General features: G+C 56.0%; 4 protein-coding genes across 6 annotated transcripts; 2 read left to right on the forward strand and 2 right to left on the reverse strand.

Annotated features, from left to right (window-relative positions):
- Window positions 1–1,354: 1,354 nt before the first annotated feature.
- Window positions 1,355–4,216, forward strand: LOC117437011 (kelch-like protein 31). The gene is made up of 2 exons (XM_034069401.1): window positions 1,355–2,532; window positions 3,484–4,216. The coding sequence occupies exons 1-2, from the start codon at window positions 1,355–1,357 to the stop codon at window positions 4,214–4,216; spliced, it is 1,911 nt and encodes a 636-aa protein (XP_033925292.1).
- A 1,405-nt stretch (window positions 4,217–5,621) lies between these two features.
- On the reverse strand, window positions 5,622–8,602 carry RPL11 (ribosomal protein L11). The gene is made up of 6 exons (XM_034069290.1): window positions 8,534–8,602; window positions 7,877–8,027; window positions 7,458–7,564; window positions 6,948–7,079; window positions 6,522–6,632; window positions 5,622–5,698 (listed from the first exon to the last, which is right to left on the reverse strand). The coding sequence occupies exons 1-6, from the start codon at window positions 8,537–8,539 to the stop codon at window positions 5,669–5,671; spliced, it is 537 nt and encodes a 178-aa protein (XP_033925181.1). The 5' UTR covers window positions 8,540–8,602; the 3' UTR covers window positions 5,622–5,668.
- Window positions 8,603–8,806: 204 nt separating this feature from the next.
- Window positions 8,807–13,391, forward strand: PPT1 (palmitoyl-protein thioesterase 1). Its single transcript, XM_005140088.3, has 9 exons — window positions 8,807–8,962; window positions 9,336–9,445; window positions 10,228–10,355; window positions 10,641–10,711; window positions 11,413–11,515; window positions 11,599–11,689; window positions 11,775–11,873; window positions 12,054–12,125; window positions 12,508–13,391. Exons 1-9 carry the CDS (start codon window positions 8,863–8,865, stop codon window positions 12,628–12,630), a joined length of 897 nt encoding a protein of 298 aa, XP_005140145.3. The 5' UTR covers window positions 8,807–8,862; the 3' UTR covers window positions 12,631–13,391.
- CAP1 (cyclase associated actin cytoskeleton regulatory protein 1) lies at window positions 13,257–25,662 on the reverse strand. 3 transcript variants are annotated; one of them, XM_034069193.1, is made up of 13 exons: window positions 25,612–25,662; window positions 21,176–21,288; window positions 20,238–20,338; window positions 19,729–19,806; window positions 17,497–17,640; window positions 17,317–17,402; window positions 16,724–16,829; window positions 16,465–16,642; window positions 15,895–16,082; window positions 15,639–15,762; window positions 15,466–15,548; window positions 14,968–15,111; window positions 13,257–14,609 (listed from the first exon to the last, which is right to left on the reverse strand). In XM_034069193.1, the coding sequence occupies exons 2-13, from the start codon at window positions 21,267–21,269 to the stop codon at window positions 14,526–14,528; spliced, it is 1,410 nt and encodes a 469-aa protein (XP_033925084.1). In that variant the 5' UTR covers window positions 21,270–21,288; window positions 25,612–25,662; the 3' UTR covers window positions 13,257–14,525. The 3 variants fall into 3 exon arrangements, with proteins under 3 accessions (XP_033925084.1, XP_033925086.1, XP_033925085.1); XM_034069195.1 differs by lacking the exon at window positions 25,612–25,662 and adding an exon at window positions 25,560–25,608; XM_034069194.1 differs by lacking the exon at window positions 25,612–25,662 and adding an exon at window positions 24,411–24,489.
- Window positions 25,663–27,482: the final 1,820 nt, after the last annotated feature.

The raw sequence follows: 27,482 nt of genomic DNA on the forward strand, positions 1-27,482 counted from the left end.
GGTGGGCAGGGGATGGGGAAAGCAGCTGCATCCTAGCCTTTCCTGGAGGAGGTAAGAAGGCTTTTGGGGATGGGACAAGTCCTGCTTCCCTTTGGGTTTGCTGGGCAGCAGGGATGCTCTGTCAGTGCATCAGGACACAGGGATCTGCGGAGAAGACCTGGAGAAACATTGGAATTTCCTGGGAAATTCCAATATTTCACCTGTATTCCGGTTGAAAAGCTGAACCTGCACATTTTCCTGGGGGATGGATAGTCTGAACACCCAAGTGCTGCTGCTGGGATAGGGTAAATCCCAGTTCCTTTTCCCAACCTGGAGCTGTGTGTCAGAGGCTGTTTCGTATCCAAACACACACAGAGAACAGGATTTGCGCCCAAGTTCCAGAGGGATGTGACACTGACAGATGAGCTCTCCGTGGTGTGAAGTGGGGCATCCCCATGGATCACTGCAATGCCAGGGATGGCTCAAGTGCCTGGGGCTTTGCTCCTGAGTCCAGTGGCAGGGCCTGCCCTGCTGCTCCCCCTGGGGCTCAGCCCTCAATCCTTTCCCAGCAGACCAAACTTTTCCCTTCTCCGTGTTTTCCTGCTGCAGTCACCATTCCCCCCTCGCCCTGTGCTAAATCCGAGCCCATGACTCAGTTCTCAGTAACCTGATCTCGATGGCCAAGTGCAATCCACAGCCGCAGACATGTGAGGGCAGTGACAGCTATTTCTGGCCAGCAGATCCCTCATACATTGGCTCCCTCTGAGGAACTCAAGTCACTGCCAAGTTTCACACTGGAATTCGGGAACAGTCAAACCTGGTGTTATTGTTGTTGGTTTTCCTTTCCCCCTTCACTTGCACTCCGACCCCAAAGAGCCCAAGTGGTCGGACAGAGGCCTTGCTGTGCCCAAGGGGCTGAGGGGGGCATGAACCCCCTTTTCCTGCAGCTTGTTGCTGTGTAGGAGCCTCTATCAGAGCTGCTGGGACTTGATTCACCCCCATCTGACGTGGGCTTGAGTCAGGAGAAACACACCCTGTGATGCTGGCTCGCTCTGGAGGCTGTGGCAGCCCAGCCAGCAGAGCCCAGGAACCAGTGCTCCCAGTTCCACCCAACATCCCACTCCCCTTTCATCACAGTGCTGGGACTGGTTGAGAGCTGAGGATCCCCTCTTGCAGGCATGGCCCTCAATGCCTTTCACACAGGACTTGGGAGGCAGTCTCCATCCTTCCTTTGGCCTGACCCAAAGAGTGTTGATCCAGTGGGAGGTTTCCCTTTGTTTCTTGGAATGTCACAAAGAGCAGCAGGAACCTGCACCCCTGCTCCAGGGCTCCTCACCTCTCCCTTCTCCCCAGGCCCCATTCTGGTTCTACCAAGATGGCACCCAAAAAGAAACCCCCCAGGAAGCCCAAGGTGGATGAAGAGGCCGCATCCATCCCCCCGGTGCCGGTGGAAGATGTCCAACACCTCAACCACCTCAACAGTCTGCACGACAGCAGCTCCAACGGCTTCCACTGCACAGGCACGGAGCTGGAGGCCCCGGAGCATGGAGCCAGCCTCCTGCAGGGCATGAACCAGATGCGCCAGGAGCTGTTCCTCTGCGACCTCACCATTGCCACCAAAACCAAGTCCTTTGAGGTGCATAAGCTCATCCTGGCTTCCTGCAGTGAGTACTTCCAGTGCCTGCTGCAGAGAGAGCCTCAGCTGCACCGCGTGGAGCTCCGGCACGTGTCCCCGCTGGGCCTCACCGCCACCATCACCTATGCCTACACAGGCAGGCTGAGCCTCTCTCTCTACACCATCGGCAGCACCATCGCCGTGGCCAGGCAGCTGCAGGTGCCGGCACTGCTGAGGATGTGCAGTGACTTCCTCATCCAGGAGATGGCCGTGGAGAACTGTGTCTACATCACCAACCTCGCCGCCAGCTTCGGCCTCAACCGGGTGACAGAGGCCACACGGGAATTCATCCGGGAACACTTCCTGGAGTTCTCCAGGACTGAGCAGTTCCTGCAGCTCCCCTTTGATCGGATCAATGAGCTGCTGATGGACGACGGCCTGCAGATACCCAGTGAGGTTGCTGCCTTCCAGGTCGCTGTCAAGTGGCTGGAGTTTGACCCGAAACGGGTCCGGTACGCTGCTGACCTCCTGAGCAACATCCGCTTTGGCACAATGTCTGCTCCAGACCTGGTCACCCATGTGCAGCCTGTGCCACGCATGATGCAGGATCCACAGTGCCACAAGCTCCTTGTCGATGCTATGAATTACCACCTGCTCCCCCACCAGCAGAACAGCCTTCAGTCTCGGAGAACCAGGATACGGGGAGGCCAGAGGGTGCTCGTCACAGTTGGGGGGCGTCCAGCATTGACTGAGAAGGCTCTGAGCAGGGAGATCAGCTACAGGGATGCAGAGGGAAAGTGGCATAAGCTGACAGAGATGCCAGCAAAGAGTTTTAACCAGTGTGTGGTGGTGATGGATGGATTCATCTACATTGCGGGTGGGGAAGACCAGAACGATGGCAGGAACCAGGCCAAGCATGCTGTCAGCAGCCTGAGCAGGTAAGATAGGCCCCATGGGGCCATGCAGGGGTTCAGTCTAGGGCCAGCCTTGACCTGCTCCCTGGTTTGCCTGGGTTCATTTTAAGGTCTATTTACTGCCTGTAAGTTTCCTGTTACCCTTCAGGCTTTCTTCACCTCCATGTCTCTCTTCATCATTTAAATGACAAGGTTTGTTTCCTTAATCCCCATAAACCTGTCACTGGATCCCTAAGGGATTACTGCTCAAAGAAGAAGGAGTAACCATGGCAACCTGACATGCAGTATTAGGTTTGCACACATAAACCTGAGCTCCCCAGTGGTTCTGCCCATGGCTTGGCTCAGCCACACACATTGTCAGTGTCAGCCCTGTGTGGCTGCTGATCACCCCACTTCAGACAGGAGCTGTCATGGGTTCCTTCTCCTGCACCAAGGGAGGCTGAAGGGACCCACTGACTTCCTGGTTCTGGCCAGTAAGAAGCTTATCCACCTCCTCCAGCCTGGCCTTAGTCCTTGTGGCATTGCTCTGAGGACCTGGCAGTTCCAGTGCCCTCTCCTGTCTCATGGACACACAGCAATCAGCTTCCTATCATATGCCTGGTTTGGCTTGGCAGGGAAGGCTGGTCCCTAGTCCTACCTGCCAAGCCCCAATAGAGGGGACAGTGACAGTACTTGGGATACCTCAGGTCTATAATGCTGTCCATTTCCAAGCCAGGCTTAGAGCGCTGGTGGAAGGAGCACTGCTGAGCCACCTGAAGAGTTACAGCAGCGCCAGCAGTCCCAGGCAGGATCTCATCCTGTGCGGTGCTGTCATCTCCATCTGCACTGCCTGTCAGGAGGGATTTCACTGCTGGAGAAGCAGAGAGGTCCTTCAGAGCACAAACTGCCCTCCCCAAGGCAGATGCCTGGCAGGCCCCACCTCTCCCCATGGCTCTGATGCCAGTCCTGGGCAGACAGCTCTCCCTTTGCCCCCAGGTACGACCCACGCTTCAACACGTGGCTGCACCTGGCCAGCATGCAGCACCGGAGGTCCCACTTCAGCCTCAGTGCCTGCGATGGGCTCCTCTATGCCGTGGGTGGGCGCAACGCCGAGGGCCCCTTGGCATCCGTGGAGTGCTACGTCCCCAGCACCAACAGCTGGCAGAGCAAGGGCAGCCTGGAGACACCGCGCTGCTGCCACGCTACCACCGTCATCGGTGGCAAGCTCCTGGTCACCGGTGGCTACATCAGCCATGCCTATTCCCGAACCGTGCTCTGTTACGAGCCCAGCACTGACTCCTGGAGGGAGCAGGCAAGGCTCAGCACCCCCCGGGGCTGGCACTGCGCGGCCACCGTGGCCAACCGAGCCTATGTCCTGGGGGGGAGCCAGGTGGGTCCCCAGGGCGAGCGGGTGGACGTGATGGCCGTGGAGTGCTACAGCCCAGGCACGGGGCAGTGGAGTTACATGGCACCGCTGCCCACGGGGGTCAGCACAGCCGGGGTGGCTCTGCTGGAGGGGCGCTTGTGCCTGGTGGGTGGCTGGAATGAGAGTGGGAAGAGGTATGAGAAGTGTGTTCAGTGCTACAACCCTGACCTCAATGAGTGGGCTGAGGATAAGGACCTCCCTGAGGCCACTGTGGGTGTCTCGTGCTGCACCATCACCCTCCCGCGCCCCCTGAGCTCCGGGTCTCGGGCCAGCTCTGTGGGCTCAGCAGCAGCCAGCACGTAAAGAGCCCTGGGTGCCATGTAGCTTATGCAAGCAGCTAGGGAAGGAGACAGAGCACAGAGGTGTGGGGTAGCTGGATGGGGAGGCACACCCATGTCTGGAGTCACTGCAAAGCCTCAGACACTCCTGTTCCATCATGGCAAGTTTGGAACACTCTAGAAGTGTCTTCTGAGCTATCCACATCCCCATCCCACAGCTGAAGTAGGGATTACTCAAGCAGGGCCCCTGAGCATCAGGGCAAGCACTCTTGGTTTATACAGGAAGTCAATGCGCTGCTGAAGGGAACCCCAATGTGCCATGAAGATGTCAAGACAAAGCTTCAGCAAAGCAGGCTGCTTTTCACTGCTCACCAGTTAAGTTCTCATGCAGGAACTGATCTGAGAATTCCCAGTCTCTAGAGCTCACCTCAAGCACGGAGCTACCACAGCACTTCAAATTCCACCTCCCTCTGTGTGTTTCAGCAGGCACAGCACACACTGCATTGTGTACCTTGGAGTGGGCTCCATCCTGAGCAGTGCTGGCAAACTTCCCTGCTTTACAACTGCAAATAGGCTTGAGAAAGGAAGGGTCTGGTCTTTGAGTTAACACTGCACAGTGACTGGGGGGGCATGTGCAGACTGGCATAGAAGTGAGTTTGCCCTCAATTTTTTACTGTAGCTTTTTATTGTAAGGTGCAGGAGAAAACCAAGCACAAGAGGCAGAAGCAAAGGGTGTTCCTGAGCCCCACTTGTGTGAGCTGCCCTGTCCTGCAGGGAATCTTCTCTTTAAACAATAAAGACCATTCCTTTGCAGGGACGAACTGCCTGGCTGGGTGATTACAGCAGTGTGAAGTTCACACTTTGTAACAAAGAAACTAAACTCTTTGGGATTTTAATTGCTTCAGGATTTCTATCACCATGATTCTATGGGGCAGAAACAACTCATCCCCTAAGCCCCTTGCATAAAGAGCCCTCAACCACACTTCAGCTTTACAGCTCTGCTGTACTAAGAGGGTGCATGTGCCACTTCTTGGGAAGTTCCAGAGCAGCCAAGTTTCTCCCACTGACTTGGACTCCCTCATTCACTAGGAACCCTCAACACTGCAGCTTGGTCTGCTGAGGACCAGAACCAGCACTGACTGACTGCACTCCCCAGATGTTCAACCCTCCAGAACTCCCACTCAGCAACCCCAGTAGTCAAACTGCATGTATTTGTTTTCCTCTTTCTGCACCCACTTGCAGACTCCAAAGTTCCACATACCATCTGTGCAGCTGGACGCAGAGACAGCACCACATACATCCAACCCTTGCTCCTGACAACAGTGTGCTCTCTTCATGTCCACATCCTTCTGCTTCCTTTGGAGTGAGTGCCTCGTGTCCCCAGCAGCCCCCAGGTCAGGAGGAGCCCCCACAAAATTCACAACAGGAGATAGAGCTTAGAAAAATTTATTTGCCTTTTTTTAGTACGAGGAACTGCTCATTTACCAGGAAGGATGATGCCGTCATACTGCGAGGGAAACAAAAGACAGGAGCAAGTGAGAATGTACCACCAGGTAGAGGTGCAGTGCTGCTGTGCAGGAAACTGAGCTGCCACATTCACCCCAGGCCAGGCAACAGACACATGAAACACCAGCTCCCTGCTGCTGTGCTGGTGACTTCTGAGGAGGGGACAAGCACTCAACCCTGCTCAGCAGCCCAGGGAAACAAGCAGCCCACCCACCCCTCACAGGCAGATCTGACCGAACTACACTCATCCCTTTTACACTCTAAAGATACAGGTCCTGAAGGAAGCTACACCACAGCAAGCAGAACCACTCTGCAGGAGGCTGGCACCCTCCCTGCACAATAATGCAGGTGTAGGCAGAGCCTCCAGACCATCCAACCCCTTCCACCTTTGAAAAACCACCAATTCCCAACTGAGCATTTACAGTCAAGCACTCGGCATCTTCCATTCACTGCCCAGCCTGGCTCAGAGCTGCACAAGGATAAACCCAAACTCACTTCATTTGGACTACTCCATCCTCCAAGTCCAGCAGCTGAGCTAGGAGCTGTCAAATCCTAACCTTGCCTCACCGTTCCTGCTCTATGCACATGTTAAACACCTCTAAACACCACCTGAGAGCCTTACACAAGAGCTGACACTCCCCCAGCTGTGCTGCTGCAACTGCTCTTTGAGTTCAGCACACACAAGAGGCACGACCAGCACTTGCACCCAAACACAGCCTCACTGCTGCAGAGCAGCAATACTGAACAATGAACAGTGATCTCCTGCCCAGTGACTTGCTCCTTGCTCAGAAACTCTTGGGATACAAAATAAAGCCAGACTTTACCTTTTGCTGGAACCAGCGCATGGCTTCCTCCTTCCCAATTCTGTGCTTGGCTCCGATGTTGCCAGTCCTGCGCTTCTTGTCAGCGATGCTGAAACCAGGCCTGCCCAGCACCTGCCCAGAGCAGACCCACAGCACTGCTTTATTCTGCCAGGGATTTCCTTAGCCCCTGCTGCACCTTCCTCCCCCAAACCCAGCACAGCCTCTTCAGTGCTACTTCAGGAGTACCAGTACAAGCAGCAGCACTTCCTTCTGAAGTGACACATCATAAACCTGGAATTTTATAGCAGCCCCATTCAGTTTACACTGGAATTTTGGGGGCATTTTCTACCATCCAGGTCTGGGCAGCAGGTTCACAGTTATTGTTCTAGGTTCCTTCTAGAGCTTTCACACAAGCCCAGTGGCTGCAAGGAAGCAGGGAATACGCACCACGTAAAAGTCCAAGCCGTAGATACCAATGCTGGGATCGTATTTAATGCCCAGGTCGATGTGCTCCTGGATCCCAAAGCCAAAGTTCCCGGTGTCTGAGAAGTTGTTTTTCCTCAGCTCATATTCTCGCACCTGCAATAGGGATTGTCAGTCACTATTTCATCACTGCAGAGGCAACAGTCCTGTGTGTTCTACCAACTGCCACCATCCCAACTCACTTACACACTACTTCATCTTCAGCCCTAAGGTTTTACTCCTAAAGTCTTGCTCATCAATCAGTGCAATAGAGACAGAACTCCAACAGAAAACAGAAGCCACACCAACTGTTAAAAATGGGTGGAAGAGCAAGCAGAGGAATGGTGCAAACACAGAGGTCCACATCAGGGTGTATCTGTGACTGACCTGTCACCAGGTCAGCTACAACATCTCGAAGCACACAGGTCAGAGTCAGTTGGGGCAGTTGGTTTTGTTCTGTCCCAGATCAAAGCTCCACACCAGCCAAATTCTTACCTTCAAGCCCTTCTCCAGAATCTCCTCTGCTTTGGCCCCACGAACCGTACAATGCACAGCGATCTTCTCGTTTCTCCTGATCCCAAAGGACCGCACAGTGTACCGTGCTGCAAGCAGCAATAACCACACTTAGGGATGATCTTCAGGTCCTTTCCAATCCTAACTATTCTATGATTCAGAGAACTCCCACCCAGGGAATACAGAAACAGTTTAAGACCACCAAAGAGATCAATTTAAAGAAGAAAAGCACCGAAACAACCGCAGGTTCCCTCTGGGGAGGAGGGAGGGTGAGGGCTGAGCACCAGCCCGAGCACCATGCAGGCTCCCAGCTCCCACATCCAGGCTGTGACCTCCCCACCACAGAGCCCCACTGCCAGCTCCGGGAGCAGCCCCACAGCTGGAGCCGGGCTCAGCCTCACCTTTGGAGAAGACCGGGGTCTGCCCCGTCAGCTGCTCCAGCACCTTGGCCGCCCGGGTGAGCCGGTCCCCGCTCTCCCCGACGCAGATGTTGAGGCACAGCTTCCGGATGCGCAGCTCCCGCATGGGGTTCTCCTTCTCACCCTGGTCTTGCTGCGGACAGACGACACGGCCGGTAACGGGACACGGCCGGGACACGGCCGGTAACGGGGGATGCCCGGGACACGGACGGTAACGGGGGGTGCCCGGACACGGACGGTAACGGGGGATGGCCAGGACACGGCCGGTAACGGGGGGTGCCGGGGAAATGGCCGGTAAAGGGGGATGCCCGGGACACGGCCGGTAACGGGGGGTGCCCGGGACACGGCCGGTAACGGGGGATGCCCGGACACGGCCGCCTGCTCGCCCCACACGCCTCAGGAGGCCTCATCGGCCGCTACCGCCGCCAGGCCGCGGCCTGTCATGGCAGCCGCTTCCCCAGGGCCGCCCATCGGCTCCTCCCCGCCCATCCCGGCCCCTGAGCGCTCCCCCCCGGTCTCCTCCGTTCCCCCCCGGGTCTCCTCCGCTCCCTCCCGCACGGGCACGGCCGGGCCGAGCCCTGCCGGTACCGGATGGCGGCGGATTGAGACAGCGGAACCCACAGCCCACACCCCACTCACCGCCATGATGGAGGCGGGGAAGAGAGCAGCTGGGCCGCCGCGGGGGCTTATGGGACGGCGCTGGCGGGCGGGGCGGCAGCGCCCCCTGGCGGCCGGGGGGACCGAGGCGCCGGGAGCCCCGCCGGGACCGGAGCTTTCCGGTGCTCGGGGCTGTCCGGTTGGACCCGGAACTGCCCTCGCTTGTGTTGTGCCCCTTTGCTTGTAAATAACCAGCGTCAGAAGGGCCGGGAGCACCGGAACCGCAGCCGGTACCGGGCACGGCCACGGGAGGGCACCAGGAGCCGGGTCAGGCCTCACCCCGGCCGCGTGACCCGCTCCGGCCGCCAGTCATGTGCTCGGCCAAGATGGCGGCGCTCAGCGCAGCGGTGCTGGGGGTGCTCCTGTCCTATGCGGCTGCCGCCGTCCCCCTCGTTGTGTGGCACGGGATGGGTGAGTGATGGCCTCGGGAGCCGGGACCGGAGCCGGGACCGGGCAGGGGCCGGAGCCGGGGCCGAGCCTCGGGAACCGGGGCTCGGGAGCCGGGACCGGGGCTCGGGAACCGGGACCGGAGCCGGCACCGGGCGGGGGCCGAGCCTCGGGAACCGGGACCGGAGCCGGGACCGGAGCCGGGGCCGAGCCTCGGGAACCGGGCCGGGGCTCGGGCTCGCCCCGCTGGAGCTCGCGGTCGCTGCCGGTTCCGGCTCCTCGGAGGCTGGGAGGTGCGGAGCCTCCTCCCCGAGGCCTCGGTGGGGCTGGGATGCTCGCGGAGCCGCGGCGGGGCCCGGGCAGGACGGTGATGCTGTGCTGGGTGTTCCTTCCGCAGGGGACACCTGCTGCAATCCGCTGAGCATGGGCTACGTTAAAAAGATGGTGGAGAGTAAAATCCCAGGGATTTATGTTGTGTCTCTCAGGATTGGAAGCAACCTCATACAGGTAATGAGGAGCTGCTGCTCGTGGCTCTGTGGGGCTGGGTGGGGCTGAAGGTGCAATACCTGCCTCTGGGATTCCCGTGATTCCATAAGGATTGCCCTTGTGCTTTCCCTGCTAATCTTTGTGAAGCAAACAGCTCTGACACATAGAAACTAAAGAAGTCAAGGTCCTGCCTGCAGAAAACAACTGGGTACAACCAAATCCCAAGTCTAAATTGGATTAATGTACAAACCCCCTAATTAGCGCTCTGACCACCCCAGGTAATATGAAGCCATGTGATAAGACAGTGTGCTACAGCAGAGCTTTATCCCTTACCCCCTTTTTGATTTACAAGCATTTGTTCACTGCATATCTTTAGTATAACAAGGTTTTATTCTGTGCCTTTGTGGGGTTTTGGCAGTTTTCTGTAGAAAATCTATGTCTTTCTGTAGAAATCGTATGGGATTTCTTTCGTCTCTCAGGGTTCCAATGCAATGTGTGTTATTTCCTGGCATCTGGAGGAGATGGGTGAAGTCTGATCTGTGTGGTTTTATCTCTGTGTATGTACAGACACAAAACCTGAAGGGACTTGACTTGCCAAGAAGCCTGGGGAAACGTCACTGTTCTGTCTGAGGCCCTTTTGGCAGGCAGAGTAGGAACCAGACAGGAAGGGAAGTGTCAAAATGAGCCTTTCACTTCTGTCGTAGTGAGGAAGCTCAGGTCCTCTTTCAAAAGCAAAACAGGAAGTGCTCTGTGAGCTGCTGTAAAAGTACAAGTGCTGTATTGTAATCTATCTAATCCCTCAGGATATGGAGAACAGCTTCTTTATGAATGCGAACGACCAGGTGAAAGAGGTGTGCAGCCAGCTGGCCAAGGACCCTCACCTGAAAGGAGGCTACAATGCCATGGGCTTCTCCCAGGGAGGCCAGTTCCTGTGAGTTTACCTTCCAGTGGGTTCTGTAGGGTTTGGGGTTCTGATTTAAAGCTCTGGTGAAGAACAATGCAGATGGAAACGGACAAACCCCTTCCTGAAGGCAGGAGTGCCCCAAAGAGGCAAGAACACGTTTGCCCGGGGCCCTTCTCCAGCAGGAAGGGTTCATTCTCTTCACCTTCCCCACGTGCCCACACACAGGAGCAAGCTGAGAGCTGTGGGGAGCTGTGAACCAGCCCCATGGCTGGGAGCATGGAGCCAGCTCAGCACCTTCCTCTTCCCACACAGGCGGGCGGTGGCCCAGAGGTGTCCTTCTCCTCCCATGCTCAATCTGATCTCCATTGGGGGACAGCACCAAGGTAGTGTTCTCTGAAGCACTCACCCCTCCTCCTAAACCACCTTAAAGGGAGGGGGGTTCTTGTTTTATTGCCTCTTCCTAAAATCTGACCATTTTCTTAGGAATTGCTCTGTCCCTTTGTTCTCTGAACCTCGTTGTCTGTTTGGGCCCAGTTGTTAGCAAACTTTGTTATCTTGTGTCTTGGTCTTGTTTGATTGGCAATGAGAAAGGACCTTTGTAAGTAGGTAATTTATTATCTGCATGGAATTCTATACTTTGGAGTACTTGGGATTAGTTGGGGTTAGGCAGAAGAAGCTACTAAGTCGGGAGCAAAGCCTTGGTGAAACTGAACCTTCTGGGTCACAAGGGTATTTTACAGCCAGCATCTGGAAGGTTAAAGCTCCAAGGAAAGGGAGATGGAAGGTGGTATGAAATGGCATTGGAGAGCTCTACAGGAATGCTTGGGGGGAACCATTCAGGCCTGCTGGGAGCACAGCTCCTGGGCTGCCGGGTGCTCCTGCCTCTGCTCTCCAGGGCAACACCTGCAGCTCAAGAACCCCCTCCATGACCTCTGTAACTGCCAGGGCAGGAGGGCTGCCTGATGAGATTGCAGCATTAAAGGCTACCTGACCCCTGGGTAATGCTTCCACTGCTCCCTACGAGGGTGGTTCTTCACCAGGCAGAGGGATGAAGGGATTTCAGTTCCATGGCTCCGTTCCCCAGGTGTCTATGGCTTTCCACGCTGTCCTGGGGAGAGCTCCCATATCTGTGACTGGATCCGAAAGACGCTGGATCTAGGAGCCTACACACAAACTGTGCAGGAGCAGTGAGTATATTGCTGAGGCTGCAGGGGCAGGGCCACATCAGAAGCTCTGGGTTTGTCTGATCTTTGGTTTCGCTCTTTTCCAGCTTGGTACAGGCAGAGTATTGGCATGATCCACTGAAGGAGGATGACTACAGGAAACACAGCATCTTCTTGGCTGACATAAACCAGGAGAGGGTGAGGACCTGGGGTTTCCTTTGCAGTGTCCCTGACCTGCCCGTGAGCCTTCCAGTGCCTTGGATCTGCCATTGCTTTCATGCAGGGTATCAATGAGACGTACAGGAAAAACCTGATGGCTCTGAAGAAGTTTGTGATGGTGAAGTTCCTCAATGACACCATGGTCGACCCCCCAATCTCCGAGGTGAGGCAGGCAGGCTGCTTCTGGCTGCTGCTTCAGTGCTTGTCCTTTGAGGATGAGTGTCCTGCTGAGGCTGAGCCCAACCATGGGCCTGATGCTGCAGGGGCTGCAGCAGGAGCTGGTGGAGCCTCCTCATCTCCTGGAAGCCCTTCAGTAACCGAGTTCTTGTTTGAATTCCAACAGTGGTTTGGGTTTTACCGAAGTGGCCAAGCCAAGGAGACCATCCCACTGAAGGAGACGTCGCTGTACACAGAGGTGTGTTCTGGGGCTCAGGGCTCGCTGCTCTTAGCATCTTATAGCATCCCTGGGGCCTTGAGGGGCTCTGCCCTCCTGGGGCATTGCCTCCTCTTTCCAGTAGCTGTTTGGGAGGCATTTGTGTCCAGGTGGGTTTGGGCAGTGGAATTAATGGTGGTCTCATGCTTGTGCCTGGCTCAGGATCCCCTTCAGCATGTGTTTAACAAGCACTGCTCCTTTCTAAAGCCTCACTGTACCTCATCCAAAATGCCATTTTCCCCTCGATGGGGAGAAGCTTTGAAGAGCAGAGGTGGGACCCACCTGAGCCTGGCAGCCACTGCTGCTGCCCCAACAGTCCCTGCTCCCCATAGGAAGGCACCCATGGTCCTGCTTCCCTCCACAGGATCGCCTGGGGCTGCAGGAGATGGACAAAGCAGGGAAGTTGGTGTTCCTGGGGGTGGAGGGGGATCACCTCCACTTCTCTCAAGAGTGGTTCTACGCCTCCATCCTCCCCTTCCTCCAGTGAAGCAAAGGGCAGGGCCCTGGGAGGGCTCCACCACTGTAGTTAAAGCAGCTGCTATGGGGTAATGGCACTTTCTGTGTAGAGCCTGTAAGGATCTGGGCAAGGGGAGGAAGAGCCCTTAGCTCTTCCTAGGAGACCAGGATTACTCAGGGTGGAATTGCACTTCACCTTGGTGCACTGAGCCCTGCCTTGGCTCTGAAGCACTGTCTGCTCCAGAGTCTTCCTCTCCCCCTGCCTGTTCTCTCAGGCCACAATGGCAGTATTAACTGAATGCACTAGTGCAAGAACTGAGCATCTCGGCAGGATCACGTAGACCTGTGGCTGTCTGCAGAGGAAAGACCTCAGAGCCCATCCTTCAGGACGGGGGCAGGGGGAAAGGGGCAAGTTTGGGTGTTTCTGGGGGTGAATGAAGTGGGTATTAACAGCTTGAAGTTTGCAACTAATGGCACTTTTGTACAGCAATCAGAACCAATAAAAACCTTAACCAACTAAAACCAGGTGAGATTCAGCAAGTACTGGGTGATGCTGGGGGGGGGTCAGGAAACTCTGTACCTGTCTATGGGGAAAGCACACAGAGCACGTTGGGCAGCTCATCCTGTGTGCCCCCAAAGAGCAGACAAGAGCCACTGTAATGAGCAAGTTGGCATTAACTTTATTCTATCTTCTGTATAATCTTAAGTACATAAGAAAGGTTTTTCCCACAAGCCTCAGGAGAAGACGAGTACAAGTCACAGGACAGTCTCAAAATAAAAAAATTGCATATTTTTGTGTTTTTTTTTCATAAGTTTTGTACTAGAGAAAGAGAACATTGACACTTTACAGAGGAAATGCATTTAAGATATGCTTATGCCACCCGAGGCGTTGGAAAAATGAAGGTCAAAGCACGTGCAGCTCCCTTTGTGGGCAGTACAGTACTGTGCCTTGGCTCCAGCGCTGCTCCAGGGCCCTGGAACAGGGCTATGAGCTGCCACCAAAGCAAAGAGCCCAGTAACAGGGGGAGGGGGAGAGGATTTGCTGTATGGGGACTGACTGCAGATGAGGAAGAGAGGGATGAACCGATGGGATCAGCTCACGTACTTACAGTCCTGCACTACTGAGCCTGGGCTGGAATGGGACAGGCTCAAAGAACTGCCCTGGAAGACTGAACCTGAGTTCAGCTGCTCCAAGAAGGAAGCCCTGGAGTAAAGAGGGAAGAGCTCATGGAATATTAGGTGCTCAGCTCCAAGGTACCAGCCAGAGGGGGGTAACCACAGCCCCTGTGCTGCACTCATCCTGTGGCACTGGTTAACAGAAAGCCTCCTGCCATGGCACAACTGGAAATGCACCGAGCTAATAGGAATGATCAAAGAGAATTGGGGGTGGAATGCTACAGCCCAGCTCCTCAGCCTTTGGTCCCACAAAGCCGTTCCCATAATGCCACCAACTAGTACCTAGAGCTGGAATTAGCAGCTTCCAAGGACCTTCTCAAGACATCCACCATAGCAACTGGACCCTGACAGACACCATCACTTGTTTACAAGGGGACAACATTCCTCTCTCCCGTTAACAGTTTCCTTAAAAGCAATGTGAAAAACCCCAACCACCACCTCCAAAAGCCAACTGCCAGACTGGCTGTGAGCTTCACCATCAACCTGACTCCATCCATTGGTGCAGTGAGACCAGACAAGGGGGGGACAAGAGAATTCACCTTCCTGCTAAGAGATGTGGACAATAAGTGACCCAGCACCTACACTGAGCCCCAGGCAGAGGCATCGCAGTGCTGCAGGCAGCTGTGTCTCTCGGGTAGAGGAGAAGCAGTTTGAGAGCAGAAAGGTACAAGAAACCTAAAAGAATCATCTGAAAGCAGATTTGTCCCACAGCAGGGCCAGGGGAGGGCGTGAGCCTCAGAGCTTCTGTGCTTAGCCAGCAATTTCCGTCACAGTGGTAACCAGCTTCTGACCGTTCCACACTGTCTTGAACTGTTCTGGGACAGGGAATTCAGTCTGCAGGGTAAAAATAGAAACCTGTTGTTAGAAACCAGTTTATGACGGAGACCAGGAACTCCTCCCACTGCTTTAGGCATTTCTTCCCTCAGACACACGCTGTCCCCTCTCCTGTAGCACAAATGCTGCCTGTTCTGCCCCAAGGAGATCCTGAGGAAGCAGCAGCTCCCACTAACAGCAAACCCAACCAGCTTGATTTGCTGGTTTTAACATCAGATCATCATCCACAACCTTCGTAACCTAGAACCTGGAATTGTCCTTCCAGACCTCACTGGGAGAGGGCTCAAAGGGGGCTCAGCACCCTCCTCCTGCCCTGCGTGACCCCAGACCCCACAGAGATCCCAATCCCGACACTTACAAAGTCCCCCCCCTCGGTGGGAATGAGGACATTCATCTCGGAGGACTTGGCACTGACGATCTCGCAGTCGAGGGAGCTCTGGCTCAGGTACACGTGGCAACCGTCTGTCTTGTTGATGGAAATCGTTGGCACTTTACCCAGGACCTGGGGTGGTCAAAGCAGCAGTTAGAGCAGTGGTACCTGCACCCAGGCAACCCCAATGCTCTTCTCCTGCCCTTGCCTGCCTGGTTTGGTTCCAAATCAGACACCAAAACCGGGATCAGAACAGGCTCTCCTGCTGGCCTCCTACTGTGCTGCCCACCTCACAGAGACTCAGCTTCTAACCAGAGCCCTGAAGCAGCTCAGTGAGGCACATTTCAGCCCTTTCCTAAGGGCTGGGCAAGCACCAGAACGTTCCTGTTCTGGAGATGAAGCTGCTCAAGGAGGCAGATGCTACAGGCACCGGTTTGACAGTGCGAGGCTCCCATTGCAGGCAGGGAACAGGTCGCAGGCACTCACCTGAACTTTGATGTCCCTGCTGTTTATGATCTCTACGATGCCCACCACGTCATCAAAGACCAGCCCTAGCTTCTTACAGTTATCTGCAAAGACAACACAGAGGAAGCCACAAGGAGGTTATGGAGGCTCAGAGCAGCTCACAACAACAGCAGCTCGTGGGGCTTCTCACTTACCGAGGGTGATGGAGTTGATCTTGCCTTTGATCTGGAGCGTGCTGTTTGTGCACTTGAAAACATAGGCTACCTGCTTCAGCTCCGTGTCACTGATCACCAGGTTAGTGGCATTCTCCTGGTTTTCCTGGAGAGGCAGGGAAACATTGTACTTCCTGAATGCAGACCCACTGCTCCATGTGGAGACAGGGCAGTGCAGTCCCCCCCTCCTCCCCTGCTGCACAGCTCTCATCCCTAACCCTAACCCTCATGCACTCACCACTCTCCACTTCTTGCCCTCTAATTCTAGCAATGCAGGTGCCTTTGGAGAGGTTTTGGGGGCAGAATTAGCATTGCAGGCTGGTTTGGGAGCAGTGAAGGGTTTGGGTCCACTTCTCAGAGGACCCCCTTGGTTCTTCAGGGCTGGATTCTTGTGGGTTTTCATGTCATCTGAAACATGTCTTAAGCCTGCAAGAGAAGTCACACCTGAGGTCTCATCTCCAACCAAGGGTGCGGTTTCACACACACCAGACATGGGTGATACAGCAATCCCCACAATTCCATTGTCACAATGCAAATGGAGCTGGATGATCTTAAGGTCCTTTCTAACCCAAACCATTCTGTGATGCCCTGATTGAGACTGGGCCTAAGCTGAGGCCAAGCAAGAGTGGCAGCAGTGAAAGAGGGAGCAAGAAACCCACTGCAATACTGATGAGAACACAACAGAAGGCACCAGCTCTTCTGCAGGAAACCCCTCCCTGCAGTTTCTGACTGTCCCCATACCCTGCCCAGCTAACACAGAAGGGAAGAAGCTCGGTGCTGACGTGAACAGGGTCCCTGCTTCACCTACCGGAGGTGATGCCTTCCCCCCGGTTGATCTGGGCGAACAATGCGGAGCGTGAGGCAGCATCATCAGTGCTGGAGCTGCTGGGGGCAGGAGCAGGAGGTGGAGGAGGACCCGGGGGGGGAGGCGCAGCCCCCGCCGGGGGAGCAGGGGGTGACTTGGTCCCTTCCGTGGCTACAGGACCCTGCAAGAGGCCAGGAGAGGAAAGGCAATTGCACAAGATCCGTTCCTGCAGCACTAACCCTGCAGCGGATGCAGCACTCACCGTTTTGCTCCAGGTCAGCCCCGTGGTGTGGAACTCTTTGATGTAAGCCTGCAGCTCCGTCCAGATGCTCAGATAAGCTCTCACCCAGTCCACTTGCTTTTTGTCTCTGAGGACACAAGGAGACCGTGAGGAGTGACCAGGTGCATTTGCCATTCAAACCCAAGGACTGCAAATGGCTCCTTACATCCCTCCACCTCTCAGCTCCAGGCAGGACTCATCTGGGCCAGCCCAGCAGCTCCCACCTCCAGCACTGGGCTCCAGCTTCAGCATTCAGCTGCTCTGCACTGGGACCATTTTAACTGAGGAGTCCAGTGCTTCCAACAAGACCCATCCCCAGTGTGCTGCCCTGGGAAACAATTCCATAACAGGAATGCTGGAACAGGAGCAGTGACACAGAGATTCCAGCTCCAACACAAACACAAGGAATCCTGTCCCTAGGGATCAGGAAAGAACAACTGAGGCTCTATAAATATACCCTGCCTTTAAAAAGAAGGAATCCAGGACCAAGGCAGCTGTGGTTGGATACTGAAGCAGCCCCTACATACCCAGTTAGTTGTGTTCAACGGCATCTTTAAGGAAGAAGGTGAACTTACACATCCTTGTACTCCTTGAGGATCCGGTTGGTATAAAACATGGCAGCATCAGTCATTTCCTTCACATAAGGCCCAGGCTTTGGAGCCTAGAGGAGAATGAACACGTTGGCATGGAACAGGACCAGGAAGCCAGACTTCCCCCACCAGCCCAAGGCAACCACTTCCCGCTGGGATTCTCACCATGGCCACCCAGCCCAGGGCAGGGATGCTCTCACTGACAGCTGATAAGTGGTTGAAGAGTTTGCTGCCCCGGTTCTTCTCCCTGAAGTTCTGCACCACCTGGATTTGCTCTGAGATGGGCTTCAGAAGCGCTGAGAAGGCACTCTGCAGGACAGGAGGCACAATGAGAACGGTACCATTGCTCTGCAATGGGTTGCTCTGCTCTGATGATGGTTACCCAGAGGAAGACTGTGACTGCTACAGCTCCTGTCCAGGCTCGCCCCCCCCATGAGCCTCAGCCCCACAGCCTCGCTCCTCCAGCGCTGAAGTCACAGCTCCCAACTGGATTGGTACAATGGGAGTACGCCAAGAACCGTGACTCATGTTCCATCCAAGAGACACTGACAAAGCTGGTTAGGAACGAGGACAGAAATAGCATTTGCCTTTTCTGGGTTCTTTTGTTCCAATACAGTTTGTCAAAGTTTTCCTCTCCTTTAGAAGCCCTCAGACAGAGCTACAAGGCAGGATCTTGCAGGCTGTAGATCCCAAATGGCATGACAATGGGAGTCATGCCGTTCCTTAAGTCACCCCATTGAGCTGGACTTCAGGATTGAAGCCAGTGCTCCTCGAGCCAATCCAAGCCTTTAATACCTGGATAAGAACTGTGTCTGTGTGGTGTTCACCTGGAATATTGACTGGGTGTGCTTGGCAGTCTGAGGGCAGAGCAGCCACTTATGGATTTCCAAAGATGCCTCTTGGGCATCTTTTCCTTCCTTTAAGATCAGGAAGTCTCCTGCTGGTGGCAGCAGTGAGGGACCAGCGCTCTTCAGAGCCATGGCTTTTCCTTTTGCTGTCCCCTTCCCTGTTTCCATGCAAGGAGAGGTTCTGAGCACCAGTGGCCAGGCTCCACTTCCAGAAGCTCCAGCCCAGCAGCCGGATGGGCAAATTCTTCACCACAAACAATGCCAGGTCATACATTTTGCATTTGACTTCACCTGGAGCATTGTGTGCAGTTCTGGTGCCCTCAACATAAGGACATGGAACTGTTGGAACAAGTCCAGAGGAGGCCACGAGGATGCTCAGGGGCTGGAGCAGCTCCTGTATGGAGCCAGGCTGAGAACATTGGGGCTGTTCAGTCTGGACAAGAGAAGCTGCATGGAGACCTCAGAGCAGCTTCCAGTACTGAAGGGGGCTACAAGGATGCTGGGGATGGACTCTTCATTAGGGACTGTAGTGACAGGACAAGGGGTGATGGGTTCAAACTGAAACAGGGGAAGTTTAGATTGGATCTAAGGAAGAAATTCTTTCCTGTGAGGGTGCTGAGGCACTGGAATGGGTTGCCCAGGGAGGTTGTGAATGCTCCATCCCTGGCAGTGTTCAAGGCCAGGTTGGACACAGGGGCCTTGGGTGACCTGGTTTAGTGTGAGGTGTCCCTGCTCATGGCAGGGGTTGGAACTGGATGATCTTAAGGTCCTTTCCAACCCTGACAATTCTGATTCAATGTGGCTGCTCCAGAAGTGAGGAGGCTCCTGCAATCCAACCTGCACTAGATTAAGCTTGTGCTTAGTTCATAATCCCTGATTTAAACAAGGTGTCAGTGGCATCTGTAAGCAGATTCCCAGCCCGGAAGCTATGCAGATCAGCACCCCAGCAAGGCTGCTGGAAGAGAAGCAACCTCCAGTGCCAAGTCTGAGGAAAGAGGTGCAGATGGTTTCACAGGGAATAGAGAAGTAGCACAGAAATCCAGCTTCCAGTGTAACAGGAGAAGCCATCACTGAGCCAGATCATAACTGCCATGAAAAGCAAGGTGGGATCCTGTTGCTCAGCAGGGAAAAGCCAATGCATTTGGGATCAGATTCTCAGCCAGCATCCCCCTGAGAAGCAGCAGCCCAGAGTATAGTGTTAAATTACTTGCTAAGGACAAATCGATTCTAAAAGCCCAACTACTCAGAGGCCATTCAATAGAGACAAGCGCCTGTTATCCTTCAGCATCACTTAATGAAAAGCACACTCCACACAAATCCCCCCATGGCTCCTGCCCCAGACAAGTGTCTGTCTGCAGGCTGCATCTCAGGAACAGTGATTGTGCAGTGCTGGTGCCAGGGGCTACCCGAGACAGGCACCACGAGATGACACTCACAGGCTGTGAGCATCTCCAGTCCTCCTCCAGTTCCCTTTTGGAGCAGCTGTCATGGCCCAGGTTCCCCTATGCTTCCTCATACAGGGTTTATGAGGAGTGATCCCCACACTTACCTCTGTCGGCTGCTGATGTTGAGATGCCATCACCAGGAGAGCCCTCTCACTCATCAAACCCGCATGAACCATCTCAGCCTAAGGACAGAGAGATACATGAGGGAGCTGCCCTTGTATCCAGTGTAGTGCTGGGTCATTCAAGCTCCTGCTGCCCCCAGCTCCTAGTCTGTAACAAAGCAGCTGTGCTGAAATCAAAGCATAGACACCCATCATCAGAGTGCAATAGCTCCCAGGCTGGGTAGCTGACAGGCCTATTTAAAGGCATGGACTCTAAGGACAGCAAGACATCTAACTACCAAAGGTTACAAAGAGGAGGTCTTATTCATCATGCGTATGTAAGGAGAAATCTGCTAGAGGTTATCTGGGCATCTGCTATAAGCACCCTAGCATACAGCACTGAAGGAATGTTTATGGTGTTGTCAGCAACCACTGACAGCAGATTTGGCCCCTAACAGCCCTGAAGGACAAGCAGCACCTATTTAAAGCAGAGAGAGAACTCGAGTCCTTACATGCTTCTGCACATCCCCACCAACTTCTTTGCTGATCTTGATGTATTCAGCTACTGGGCCAGCCAGGAGGGCATCGAATGCCTGCACGTACTGAGCCATAGCTGCAGAGAAGGAACCAGAGCACAGGTATCAGTGAGAGGCACCGGGTGGGCTCCTGGGCTGAACCTCACCAGCTCCCATCACCCACAGGCGGCTCAGGCTGAAGGAGGCAGCTGAGGCAGGAGCTGCAGGCACAGGAAGTGCTCATCTTGGCAGCACCGTAACCGCAGCAGCATCTGCTGCAAAACTCAGTTCCTCTCTGCACACCCAAACCCTGCAACAGCCCCTGCACACCCAAACCCTGCAACAGCCCCTGCACACCCAACCCATCCAACAGCCCCCTGCACACCCATCCCATCCAACAGCCCCTGCACACCCATCCCATCCAACAGCCCCTGCACACCCAAACCCTGCAACAGCCCCTGCACACCCAACCCATCCAACAGCCCCTGCACACCCAAACCCTGCAACAGCCCCTGCACACCCAAACCCTGCAACAGCCCCTGCACACCCAACCCATCCAACAGCCCCTGCACACCCAGCCCATCCAACAGCCCCTGCACACCCAGACCATCCAACAGCCCCTCCAACAGCCCCTGCACACCCAGCCCATCCAACAGCCCCCCTCACACCCAGCCCCTGCAACAGCCCCTGCACACCCAGCCCATCCAACAGCCCCTGCACACCCAGCCCATCCAACAGCCCCTGCACACCCAGCCCGTCCACCAGCCCCTCACACCCAGTCCCTGCAACAGCCCCTCACACCCAGTCCCTGCAACAGCCCCTGCACACCCAACCCATCCAACAGCCCCTGCTCATGTTCAACGGTGCCACAGCTGCCACTTCAGCACAAGGACTCCCATGGGGTGATGCTGCTGGGGAGGTGCTGAGGGCCTTACCTTTGGAAGAGCCATCCCCACACATGCCAGGCCCTTGGCACACCGTCTCCAGGCGCTCCACAGCCTTCTCCAACCGTTCCACCAGTCTTTCCATAGCTACCACCGTCCACAACCTGCACAGGCAGAGGACAACTGTTTGCACCCTCTGGAGTATGAAACTCAAGACACCAAACGTGGAAGAGGGTTTTTATCAGCTGCTCTGGTGCAAGCTCTACCAGCTCCATCAGGGTAATTCCTGCCTAGCTCCGCATCCCAGTGACAGACAGCAGGGTACCCTCACAAGGACATCTGGATCACTCAACAGCCACCCCCAAAGCTACTCTTTATTGCCACACTGCTTACTGTGTCCTTACTGGTCACACAGTTCCTATTCCAGTAAATGAAAGAACTTCTTGCACATGTAAGGATACAAAACGTCCGTCTTCTAACCTTGTCTCGACACCACTCAATGACCCAAAGGGTGCTCAGCATCTCACTGCAGTCAGCACTTGGCCAAAGCCCAGCTGTGACCATCGAGCACATGGAGCACAACTGCTTCACTGGGAGCTCACACACTTCAGGTCACAACTGGGGGGGCTTCATTCTGCAAATGCACCTGCAGGGACCTCCCGAAGCCCTGAATTGCTCCAAGGAGCATCTCTGACGTTGGCATCACTTCAGTGCAGCCCATCAAGGAGCCATGTGCAGCTGCGCCACAATGAGCCCCTGTTCCTCCTCCCCCTGCACTGCTGAAGCAGGACAGAAGGTTCAACAGAACCAGGAGGTTGAGGGGAGCGAGTCCTTCGCACGTCTCCATCTGCAGAGGTCTGAAGCCATAAACTTGCCATTCACCACTGCTCTGCACCGAGGAGTGGGACAAGTCCTGCTCCAGGCGCACTCATGCACAGGGAATGCAGGGAGGCAGCAAGTCACCCATCCCATTCCTATCTTATCACCGCTCATCGCAAGGCTTTACAACATGAATCACGATTATGGCCTGGCCACAGCTTCCTTCTTACTGCAAGAGCCCAAACCCCGCCTGGAGGAGCACGTTCCTCCCAGCAGAGCCAAAACGGGAGGCAGGGTTTGAACTGATGCAAGATCTGCCTCGGAAACGCAAGTGGAACTTCCATGGAGCCCTCTCAGCCCTGCTCCAGGGCTCTCACCCCCTTTCCAGAGGATGTGGGGCTGCTCCAGCATTAGTCACTGATGTCACAAGACAAACAAGGCCGTTTCCACCCTGCTTTCGTCTGCTGGCGTCAGAGGCAGCAGCAGTGCTGGCGGATGGGGGCAGATGAGAGATGCCACCCCCTTTCCGAGAGGAAGAGCGCGGTTTCCTCCCCTGCGCAAGAGGAGCTGCACAGAAGTGACTCGATGGCTTCCAGGCACAGAAGAAGCTCAGAGAGGCCAAACCTCACAGGCAGTCACCAGCCACGGATGCCTCCTTCCTTCGGAACCCTGTGCTCCAGACCACAGGCGCATCCATCGGTGCTGCTGCAGCCGAGGACGATGCATCCAGAATGGGGCTCACGCCTTCAAGTGGGAGCGCAGCCAAGAGCAGGTCTCTGCCTCCCCCGCTCCCAGCACACCAGAAAGAGAGTGGTTTCCCCCCCCCAGAGCCACCTGTTAAGGAAATGCTTCGAGAAAGCAGTGAGGGAAAGGGGTGCAAATGGGAGTCCAGGAAGGGCACCAGGGTTATGGAGCACTGGGCAGCCAAGGCTGCTGTTCTGCACCACCAGTCCCCAGCACATTCCACACCAGGCTCTAATCTGATCAGCCCCATTACCCAGTCACAAACTGCACTGTAAATCAGGATTACAAACCAGAAAGTCCAGATGGAAAACTGCTTCCTACCCGCAGCAATAAAACCCACTGCTGTGGAACGTATCACATCCGTTCTGGGTGTGCTGTCGGCATTAATGTCCCTCTGCAACAAAGCGTGCCTTGACATCCAGGTTCCTTGCCTTTTGACATGGCCTTCCTGGGTTTTCCTGACAGAAGGCATGGGCAGGCATTGCTCAGCACCGGCTCTGTGTACCTGATGCTATCTGACAGATGGTGAACTCCTTTTCCTTCCTGTTTAGTGGGCAGCATTAGGACAACTCACAAGATAAATCACTTGCTAAACTGGCAGCAAATCCAGAACTAACTGCAAGCAGCACAAAGTCCTTGAGCAGGCAGCTCTATCTTGGTTCCTCCTTGTTGACAGTACCTTGACTCACCCTTGCTATGCCCTTTCCCCCATGGATGCAGCTTTCTGCTACCTACACACCCCTATGGAGTGAAATACAGAGATCTAGTTGTAACTAACCTCAACAGCCAGAGTCTGCAAGCCAGAGAGGTTAACATTTAGCTAGGGAAAGCAAGATCACAGGGCAGACCTGCCTTGGCTCCTCTAAACAGTGCTGTGTCCATCCATCACTTTGAATGCAGGGTAATGGGTCAGTAAGCGACACGCTGCCTTTGGGGCTCTCAGCACAGTGCACATCATCAGCTCCCCTTCGCCTTCCTTGAAGAGGAAGCTGAGACACAAGTCACTGAAGCCTCAGTTTTGCTCAGCACATCATCCTGTGCTCAGGAGGAAGGAGAATAGCATTCCAGCTTCACCACACTGCCAAGAGACAGCAGTGGGGCCAGAGGAAGTGCTCCCTTTTGGGACTGTAACACAGGATTAATCTAGGTCTGGTTTAAAGTCAATTGAACTTTGATTACCAGTGGAGCGGAAGCTCTGGCCTCACAGCAAACACATGTCACCCTGGGCCAGAAAGCCCATTTGTTTTCCTAGCACACTATGTTTATTGCCTCACCTTTACTTCAGTCAAAGCTTGGGTTTGAACATCCTGTACCACAAACAGGCTTTTATCTGGGCTGCACTCTGATGATCAGAGCAGTGAAGGGAAGGCCCCCGGTACCCAGAGCAGACCCGGTACAACGGCACAGTAAGAGGAGCTTCCTGTTTGGAGAACATCAAGGAGCCGGCACATCCAAAGAGCCCTCAGAGCAGGGAGCAAGTGCACACCAAAGAGGCAGAACTGAAAGGCTCCGGTTGCCTGGGAGAGCGCATGAACCCGAGCCCTCCCTGCGGCGTTCTGCAAGGCACAGATCGCACTTTCACAGCCCAGCCTACGCCTCTGTTCACATTCAGCTTTTGTGCAGCCCAGCACACGCTGTCAGCAGCACGAATCTGCATCAGCTGCTTCCTGTTTGCACAGGCAAAGGATGGGAGAGAGATGGGACAACTAAATTAGGAACATACCACGGTGTCTGTCGGAGCTGACACTGGGATATCTCAGGGGATCAGCGGACGGATGATTCCCAACGTTTCTATCTTCCGAAAGCCCAAAGAATTCCTTTCTGAACAGTTCAGCTCATTAAGTACGGAATTACTTGCAACGAGACAGGACTCAAGAGCCTGACTCTGGTCGGTTGGCAGGACCAGGCAGGAGCACAGGGCAGCTATCACCATCCCCACGGCTGCCAGGGCAGAGCTCTGCTGCCTGCAGCACACTCGTGCCCTGCTCCAGACCCACATTGTGTTTCACAGCCACTTTATCCAGGAACCCCAAAGTCCTTAAGGAAAACAGCACAATCCATCGGGAACCTCTTTAACTCCCCCAATAGCAAATCCTGCCCAAGGCATTAAAACTGGGATTTGGGGTTTCTACTCAAGCATTAGGAGATGGTTAAAGCATCGTTAGAGCAACCACAAGGGCTCCTTTTGCATCCCACTGATACAAAATGGGAGGTTGGCACTTGCCAGACTCCTCTCATTCCCATTCCCTGCCAGCCCAATGAATGCAGCAAGGAAGTAACTGAGGATCCTGGATGTAAGCTAAAGGGGACACGGTACCAAGCTCCATGTCAGGAACCCAGAGGCACCCGAACCCTGGGAGCATCCCTTCGGAGCTGTGCTGCTCGGGCTCGGCTGGACTTTGCTACAGGAATAACGGGGGGATCTTTTGCTTTCAGAAAGCTCAGGAACATTGCAGGGACACAAGGATCGCCTCAGGAAAGGGATGGAACACACCAGCTGCCCAACACCACATTCCTGTTTTAGTGATGCCATCCACAGCCTTGGGAACTGCAGACCCCGACATGCAAACCCCATGGCCTGAAGCATGGAATATCCATGCGATTCCCCCCCAAGAACCACCGCATTCACACCGTTACCCCGTCCGAACCGCAACCGGGAGCAGAGAAGCAGCAAGCGGCCGAGGCCGGAGCTCGCCCCGGGCCAGCAGGGCCCTGCTCCAGCGAGCCCACCCCACTGCAAAGAGCCGGGCCCCTCACCGACAGCTCCGGTAACCGGACCAGGCCCAGGCCCAGCCCCGGGACCAGCGGCCCCCACAGCTCGGTCCGTACCAACCCCCCCCCCGCGGGTGTCCGGTAACGGCACCGAACGAACCCGGTTCCGGTCTCGGTTCCGGTCTCGGTTCCGGTTCCGGTCCAGGCCTCACCTCCGCTCCCTCCGCGCTCCCGCTCCGCCGCCGCCGCCCCGGCGCCGCCCAGCACCCCCCGCGCCTGCCGCTTCCGGCCCCCCCCTCCCCCGCGCGCCGGAAGTGAGCGGGTAGCGGGGCCGGAGGGGCGGAGCTTCGGGAGGACAGCGCCTTGCGATTGGTGGGAGGGGATGTGGGCGGAGCCAGAGAGGGGAGGGTTGCGGGCAATGGGGCTGTTGGCCACGCCCCCAACAGAGACCACGCCCCCCACCCCGGAGGGATGGGGGCGTGGTCTCTGTTGGGGGCGTGGCCAAGCGAGGGTCCGGATGAAGGCAGGGGCCACGGGGAGGGGTTGGGGGGTTGTGTTTGGGGTGCCCTATGCCCCACAGTGGGGCTGTGACCCCCATTGGAGGCTACCGGGGTCCTCATCCTGTCCGGGGGTGGTTCGGAGTGCTGGACCCTGGTGCTGTGCGCTGGACCCTGGTGCTGTGCTGAGGACCATGGTGCTGTGCGCAGGGCCCTGGTGCTGTGCTCAGGCCCCTGGTGCTGTGCGCTGGACCCCGGTGCTGTGCGCTGGACCCCGGTGCTGTGCGCAGGACCCTGGTGCAGTGCTCAGGACCCTGGTGCTGTGCGCTGGACCCTGGTGCTGTGCGCAGGTCCCTGGTGCTGTGCGCTGGACCCTGGTGCTGTGCTCAGGACCCTGGTGCTGTGCGCAGGTCCCTGGTGCTGTGCGCTGGACCCTGGTGCTGTGCTCAGGACCCTGGTGCTGTGCGCTGGACCCTGGTGCTGTGCTCAGGACCCTGGTGATGTGCTCAGGACCCCGGTGCTGTGCTCAGGACCCCGGTGCTGTGCGCTGGACCCCGGTGCTGTTCGCAGGCCCCTGGTGCTGTGCGCTGGACCAGGACGGGCAGGGGCAGAACAACCGGAGCCGGGCGCAGGTCCCACCCGGTGCCCCGCGGCTGCTGCCACCGTCGGGGCAGAGCTTGCCCCGAAGAGGGGCCCGAGCCGCGGTCAGCGGAGGGGCAGCGGCCGCCGGGAGCTGTGGGCTGGGGTCCGGCAGCGGCTGGAGCTGCCCTCGGCTCCGTGCGCTCCCGACCCGGCAGGGCCGGGCCACGTTGATGGGATAGGAAGGAGGAGGAGGAGGAGGAGGAGGAAGCGCGCTGAGCTCGGCAGCCTCCAGCCCCGCTTCCTGCCCGCTGCTCCGCTACCATAGATGGTCACGTCTGGGCCCGTCTGAGCTCCGTCTGCGGGAGCAGGGACTGGGAGCGGGGCTCTGCTGACCTCTAGCGAGCCGCCTGCCGCTGCTCCGAGCTCCGGGCCCTCGGAGGGTTCGGGTCTTCAGCACGGAGCTGGGTGTCCCCTTAGCACAGCGCAGAGCCCGCACCACTGTCCTCACAGCGGTTAGCGAGGAGCCAAGCGGCTCCCGCAGTCACTGGTGCTGTTTGTCTGATATCCTGGTTTCTTGCCTCATTTTCCACCCTTGACGTGCCTCTTGCAGGCGTCAGAAGCACCTTATGATCAACTGACGTGATGCGAAACAGAGAGTAAGATACATGTGCCTCTCTTCTCTGCAGTCGATGACTTAGACCCCACAGCAACCACAGCAGTGACCAGGCACATCCTGCTGCGGGGGCCGTGGGGATCCCGTAGCGCAGCGCAGGCAGGAGCTGTCCTCTCGGCTGCATCCGTGAGGAACTGGAACTAAGCAGAGCACAGGGGCAGGAAGAGCCCTGCGTGCCGGCCCCATGCCCGTGTTTGCTTCTGGGGTGGGTCCCTTCAGCTGAATGGGGTTTCTGGAGGAACAAAGACCAAGTTCCTGGTAAGGCTGGGTCAGAACTGCTGCCTGTTTGCAGAAGGATGGAAACCACGTCGGTGCTCGGGGGATTCCCAGT

This window comes from Melopsittacus undulatus, chromosome 14 (assembly GCF_012275295.1).
Source record: "Melopsittacus undulatus isolate bMelUnd1 chromosome 14, bMelUnd1.mat.Z, whole genome shotgun sequence".
NCBI classification, from domain to species: Eukaryota; Metazoa; Chordata; class Aves; order Psittaciformes; family Psittaculidae; genus Melopsittacus; species Melopsittacus undulatus.

Coding starts and splice junctions, on each gene's coding strand:
- CAP1 (XM_034069193.1), bottom strand. CDS start 21,269: ATGGAAAGACTGGTGGAACGGTTGGAGAAGGCTGTGGAGCGCCTGGAG. Junction 17,403..17,496: donor CCCTGGGCTGGGTGGCCATG/GTGAGAATCCCA, acceptor ATTCTCCTCTAG/GCTCCAAAGCCTGGGCCTTA. Junction 16,083..16,464: donor GGGGGAAGGCATCACCTCCG/GTAGGTGAAGCA, acceptor CTTCTCTTGCAG/GCTTAAGACATGTTTCAGAT.
- PPT1 (XM_005140088.3), top strand. CDS start 8,863: ATGTGCTCGGCCAAGATGGCGGCGCTCAGCGCAGCGGTGCTGGGGGTG. Junction 11,516..11,598: donor ACACAAACTGTGCAGGAGCA/GTGAGTATATTG, acceptor GCTCTTTTCCAG/CTTGGTACAGGCAGAGTATT. Junction 11,690..11,774: donor CTGACATAAACCAGGAGAGG/GTGAGGACCTGG, acceptor GCTTTCATGCAG/GGTATCAATGAGACGTACAG.
- RPL11 (XM_034069290.1), bottom strand. Junction 7,080..7,457: donor TTCTGGAGAAGGGCTTGAAG/GTAAGAATTTGG, acceptor TCCCTATTGCAG/GTGCGAGAATATGAGCTGAG. Junction 5,699..6,521: donor TGCGCTGGTTCCAGCAAAAG/GTAAAGTCTGGC, acceptor TTTCCCTCGCAG/TATGACGGCATCATCCTTCC.
- LOC117437011 (XM_034069401.1), top strand. CDS start 1,355: ATGGCACCCAAAAAGAAACCCCCCAGGAAGCCCAAGGTGGATGAAGAG. Junction 2,533..3,483: donor GCTGTCAGCAGCCTGAGCAG/GTAAGATAGGCC, acceptor CTTTGCCCCCAG/GTACGACCCACGCTTCAACA.